The sequence below is a fragment of the Oncorhynchus masou genome, chromosome 18, assembly GCF_036934945.1.
Source record: "Oncorhynchus masou masou isolate Uvic2021 chromosome 18, UVic_Omas_1.1, whole genome shotgun sequence".
Classification (NCBI taxonomy): domain Eukaryota; kingdom Metazoa; phylum Chordata; class Actinopteri; order Salmoniformes; family Salmonidae; genus Oncorhynchus; species Oncorhynchus masou.
This window is the reverse complement of record NC_088229.1, coordinates 72,155,150-72,161,451: the sequence shown is the minus strand read 5'-3', so window position 1 is coordinate 72,161,451 and position 6,302 is coordinate 72,155,150. Positions and strand designations below refer to the sequence as shown.

Genomic DNA, 6,302 nt, shown 5'->3' with positions numbered 1-6,302 from the left:
CCCACAACACAGGGACCAACCCAAAACACAGGGACCAACCCAAAACACAGGGACCAACCCACAACACAGGGACCAACCCACAACACAGGGACCAACCCAAAACACAGGGACCAACCCACAACACAGGGACCAACCCAAAACACAGGGACCAACCCAAAACACAGGGACCAACCCACAACACAGGGACCAACCCAAAACACAGGGACCAACCTACAACACAGGGACCAACCCAAAACACAGGGACCAACCCACAACACAGGGACCAACCCAAAACACAGGGACCAGCCCAAAACACAGGGACCAACCCACAACACAGGGATCAATCCAAAACACAGGGACCAACCCACAACACAGGGACCAACCCAAAACACAGGGACCAACCCAAAACACAGGGACCAACCCACAACACAGGGACCAACCCACAACACAGGGACCAACCCAAAACACAGGGACCAACCCACAACACAGGGACCAACCCACAACACAGGGACCAACCCACAACACAGGGACCAACCCAAAACACAGGGACCAACCCACAACACAGGGACCAACCCAAAACACAGGGACCAACCCACAACACAGGGACCAACCCAAAACACAGGGACCAACCCACAACACAGGGACCAACCCACAACACAGGGACCAACCCACAACACAGGGACCAACCCAAAACACAGGGACCAACCCACAACACAGGGACCAACCCAAAACACAGGGACCAACCCACAACACAGGGACCAACCCAAAACACAGGGAACAACCCAAAACACAGGGACCAACCCACAACACAGGGACCAACCCAAAACACAGGGACCAACCCAGAACACAGGGTACCAGGTCCAGAACACAGGGTACCAGGTCCAGAACACGAGCACACTTAAATAACACAAGAATAATCCCGCACAAAACAAGGGCGGGTAAACGCACTTTAAATAAGGAAGCCCATCAAGCACACACAAATAGACACAGGTGCAACTAATAAGACAAAACAAACAGAAAACAAAAAAGGGATCGGTGGTGGATAGTATGACGGTGACGACGACCGCCGAGCACCGCCCGAACAGGCAGGGGAGCCAACTTCGCCGGAAGTCGTGACAGAGCCCTGTTTTAGACTGTCTGGACATGCAAGATCTTGAGTAGAGGACCAGGCAAGCGGATATCATTGACCTAAGACTTTCTCAGTGTGGCAACTCCCACAATACCACAACAATAACACCATTTAGATGGCAACTCCCACAAAATCACAACAATAACACCATTTAGATGGCAGCTGCCACAAAACCACAACAATAACACCATTTAGATGGCAACTCCCACAAAACCACAACAATAACACCATTTAGACGGCAATTCCCACAATACCACAACAATAACACCATTTAGATGGCAACTCCCACAACAATAACAACTTTTAGATGGCAACTCCCACAAAACCACAACAATAACACCATTTAGACGGCAACTCCCACAAAACCACAACAATAACACAATTTAGATGGCAACTCCCACAAAACCACAACAATATAACCATTTAGATGGCAACTCCCACAAAACCACAACAATAACACCATTTAGATGGCAACTCCCACAAAACCACAACAATATCACCATTTAGATGGCAACTCCCACAAAACCACAACAATAACACCATTTAGATGGCAACTCTCACAAAACCACAACAATAACACCATTTAGATGGCAACTCCCACAAAACCACAACAATAACACCATTTAGATGGCAACTCCCACAAAACCACAACAATAACACCATTTAGATGGCAACTCTCACAAAACCACAACAATAACACCATTTAGACGGCAACTCTCACAAAACCACAACAATAACACCATTTAGATGGCAACTCCCACAAAACCACAACAATAACACCATTTAGACGGCAACTCCCACAAAACCACAACAATAACACCATTTAGATGGCAACTCCCACAAAACCACAACAATAACACCATTTAGATAGCAGCTGCCACAAAACCACAACAATAACACCATGGTCACATTTAGATAACAGAGTGAGTCTTTTCAACCAGTTTGAGGGCTTGTTGCATCCCGACGGCGGACAGCTTGCGGTTGATGTTGCGATAACGACAACGCAGCAGGTTGCTGTAGGTGGTCCTCAGGTCCCTGTTGAAGAAGGCGTAGATGAAAGGGTTGAGGAGGGAGTTGGCATAGCCCAGCCACAACAGGGTCCTCTCCACCCACAAGGGCACACAGCTAGGGCAGTCCGGCCTGCAGATGAAGGGTCTGGCCGTGGACAGTAAGAAGAAAGGCATCCAGCAGACACTGAAGGCCCCGACCACGATCCCCAGTGTGGCTGCTGCCTTCTGCTCCCGCTTGAAGATGGACATGTTCCTCCGGTTGCTCCTCATGAGCCGGGAGAATCGCGTGCACCCCTCCACCTCCCTGTGGAGCCTCAGAGTGGCCGACACACAGTCCACGCTGTCCTCCTCCTCCTCCTCCATGGCTTCCTCCTCTTCCCCCCGCGCCGCCTCCTCCCCGACCCGCGGGAAGCCCGTGATGGTGTGCTTGGCGGCGCTGAGCTTGGCGGCGCGGTAGATGCGGTAGTACATAATGAGCATGACGGATACGGGGATGTAGAACGCCACTGAGGTGGAGTAGATGGTGTAACCAAAGTCCTGGCTGATCAGACACACTTTGTTGTCGTTTACGTTCTGGGCCCAGCCGAAGAGGGGGGGCAGGGTGATGGAGGCGGAGAGGAGCCACACGGACAGCACCATCTTGGCCATGCAACAGCCATTCTGCCTCATAGGGTAGGTCAGAGGCTTGGTTATGCCCAGGTACCTCACAACAAACAACAAAAAATACATATAATTAATTAGCTGCTAAACATAAACTGTTTATACATACAGACCATATTACTGTAAATACATTACATGAACAGAAAACAACTTCCAACAGAAAACAAACACTGGGAAGTTATTCACCCCAAATGAACTCTAGCGATTATAATAAGATACTGTATAACAATGTTATTATAATGTAGCCTACTACAGCTGGGCTATACTTTTGAGAACGGAATTCTGAACTCTTTACGAGCTTGAGTTACTATTATTACAACAGGATAGGAGCAGAAGCAGGGAGACAGAGTAGAGGGAGCAGCAGAGACAGAGTAGAGGGAGCAGCAGAGACAGAGTAGAGGGAGCAGCAGGGACAGAGTAGAGGGAGCAGCAGAGACAGAGTAGAGGGAGCAGCAGGGACAGAGTAGAGGGAGCAGCAGGGACAGAGTAGAGGGAGCAGCAGGGACAGAGTAGAGGGAGCAGCAGGGACAGAGTAGAGGGAGCAGCAGAGACAGAGTAGAGGGAGCAGCAGGGACAGAGTAGAGGGAGCAGCAGGGAGACAGAGTAGAGGGAGCAGCAGGGACAGAGTAGAGGGAGCAGCAGGGACAGAGTAGAGGGAGCAGCAGAGAGACAGAGTAGAGGGAGCAGCAGGGACAGAGTAGAGGGAGCAGCAGAGACAGAGTAGAGGGAGCAGCAGAGACAGAGTAGAGGGAGCAGCAGGGACAGAGTAGAGGGAGCAGCAGAGACAGAGTAGAGGGAGCAGCAGGGACAGAGTAGAGGGAGCAGAAGCAGGGAGACAGAGTAGAGGGAGCAGCAGGGACAGAGTAGAGGGAGCAGCAGGGACAGAGTAGAGGGAGCAGCAGGGACAGAGTAGAGGGAGCAGAAGCAGGGAGACAGAGTAGAGGGAGCAGCAGGGACAGAGTAGAGGGAGCAGCAGGGACAGAGTAGAGGGAGCAGCAGAGACAGAGTAGAGGGAGCAGCAGGGAGACAGAGTAGAGGGAGCAGCAGGGACAGAGTAGAGGGAGCAGCAGAGACAGAGTAGAGGGAGCAGCAGAGAGACAGAGTAGAGGGAGCAGCAGGGACAGAGTAGAGGGAGCAGCAGGGACAGAGTAGAGGGAGCAGCAGGGAGACAGAGTAGAGGGAGCAGCAGGGACAGAGTAGAGGGAGCAGCAGGGACAGAGTAGAGGGAGCAGCAGAGACAGAGTAGAGGGAGCAGCAGAGACAGAGTAGAGGGAGCAGCAGAGACAGAGTAGAGGGAGCAGCAGAGACAGAGTAGAGGGAGCAGCAGGGACAGAGTGGAGGGAGCAGCAGGGAGACAGAGTAGAGGGAGCAGCAGGGAGACAGAGTAGAGGGAGCAGCAGGGACAGAGTAGAGGGAGCAGCAGAGACAGAGTAGAGGGAGCAGCAGAGACAGAGTAGAGGGAGCAGCAGGGACAGAGTAGAGGGAGCAGCAGGGACAGAGTAGAGGGAGCAGCAGAGACAGAGTAGAGGGAGCAGCAGGGACAGAGTAGAGGGAGCAGCAGGGACAGAGCAGAGGGAACAGCAGAGACAGAGTAGAGGGAGCAGCAGGGACAGAGTAGAGGGAACAGCAGAGACAGAGTAGAGGGAGCAGCAGAGACAGAGTAGAGGGAGCAGCAGGGAGACAGAGTAGAGGGAGCAGCAGAGAGACAGAGTAGAGGGAGCAGCAGGGACAGAGTAGAGGGAGCAGCAGGGACAGAGTAGAGGGAGCAGCAGGGACAGAGTAGAGGGAGCAGCAGGGACAGAGTAGAGGGAGCAGCATGGACAGAGTAGAGGGAACAGCAGAGACAGAGTAGAGGGAGCAGCAGGGACAGAGTAGAGGGAGCAGCAGGGACAGAGTAGAGGGAGCAGCAGAGACAGAGTAGAGGGAGCAGCAGAGACAGAGTAGAGGGAGCAGCAGAGAGACAGAGTAGAGGGAGCAGCAGGGACATAAAGAGCTCGATTCAGCTGCAGGGGGAAAATATAGTTCTGGAGGTGAAAGTGTTACCCACTCAATTTACTATGTAAATATGTATGATATATTTTTTGAATATATATTTTTAATTTAGTTGACCAATTGGTGCACAACCCATGGAAATATTAACATACAATTTCATCAAGTTGCCTATGTGTTCACAAAACACAAACCACCATTTGTATTTAACAAATGAAATGCATAATTAACAATCATAACCAAACGGATTTAATAACCTTGTCAAACAACACAAACAATACACTTGTCCTTCTATGTAGGTAATAGCAGTGCTTCACCAGAGCTGGCTGGAGCTGAGTACCGGCACTCCGAATGTTCCACTGCTTGAGAGCCTGTTCCTCTTATAGAATATTATCTCAAAAGTATTGCGGAGCTCCTGCACCTAAATATAAGCAGTACTGGCACCAAAATGAGTACCGGTGTTGTACCGAAAAGCTTCCCCTGCCAGAATCCCCCCCCCCCCCATTCTTCATTGCTGCTACTTGCTTGCTAGTTGAGATTTCTGCTCTTCACTCCGTTGTCAGTTTAACCTACAATTCACTGATCTCAGTAGCAGAAAGCATTTTTGTCTGCAGTTTACGGTTTGGCTATTTGTTTCAATATGCCCCCCCCCCCGGAGACGCCCGGAGGCGTCCAGTGCCATAGTGTTCTGAAATGTTTATTGCTTGCCAACATTTTACTCCCTCCTCTATGTTTCATATAACACACATGCATTAATTATTTATTTCAGTTGCCTATCCCGAGCCTAACGTGAGGTTGCCTATCCTGCCTAACGTGAGGTTCGTTCTATAGAAATTATTTGACTCGAATGTGTGCCACAAAGTATTTGTGGCAACAAAATTAAAACAAAATTAAGGAAATTAGAAGGGGTGGGATTCTGTCATGAGGGAGATTTTCGGCACAACGCCGGCACCTATTTCAGTCCGTCAATCACTGGGAAATAGGAGTTGGAACGGCACTTACCTGTCTATGCTAATTACGCACAGCGTCATTATGGATGCAGTGCAACACATCACGTCCATGGCAATAAAAACATTACAGAAGACTTGGCCAAAAACCCATTGCCCCCCAATAAGGTCCGTTATACTGACAAACGGCATAACTGCCAGCGCAATTGAAAGGTCGGCAACCGCCAGAGACACGATCAGATAGTTAGACGGCTGCCGCAACTTTTTCACGAAGCACACCGAAATCACCACCAGCAAGTTCCCGCAGATAGTAAACAGCGTGAGCGCGGTGAGGATCGCACCAATAAATACTTTCTCCACCTTGTCGTAGTTCCGAATTTGTTCCCCGCACCTGGTGCCATTCTCCATCAGCAGAGTTGAAGACTGCGAAGTGGGGGACACCGCCTCCGCCGCCTCTTGCACAATCTTCAGCAAGTGTGGAACGAGCGCCTCCGAAATCATGTTAGTTGCGCCAGGCTCTTCCGCTCTCTCTGTCGCGTAAGATCTCATGTTGCTGTGGTTGAAAGTTCCATTTGTATCCACGACCAT

General features: G+C 50.6%; 1 protein-coding gene across 1 annotated transcript; it reads right to left on the bottom strand.

The window, feature by feature from the left end:
- Positions 1-2,019: 2,019 nt before the first annotated feature.
- On the bottom strand, positions 2,020-6,302 carry LOC135503788 (5-hydroxytryptamine receptor 7-like). Its single transcript, XM_064921928.1, has 3 exons — positions 5,770-6,302; positions 2,521-2,821; positions 2,020-2,472 (listed from the first exon to the last, which is right to left on the bottom strand). The coding sequence occupies exons 1-3, from the start codon at positions 6,300-6,302 to the stop codon at positions 2,020-2,022; spliced, it is 1,287 nt and encodes a 428-aa protein (XP_064778000.1).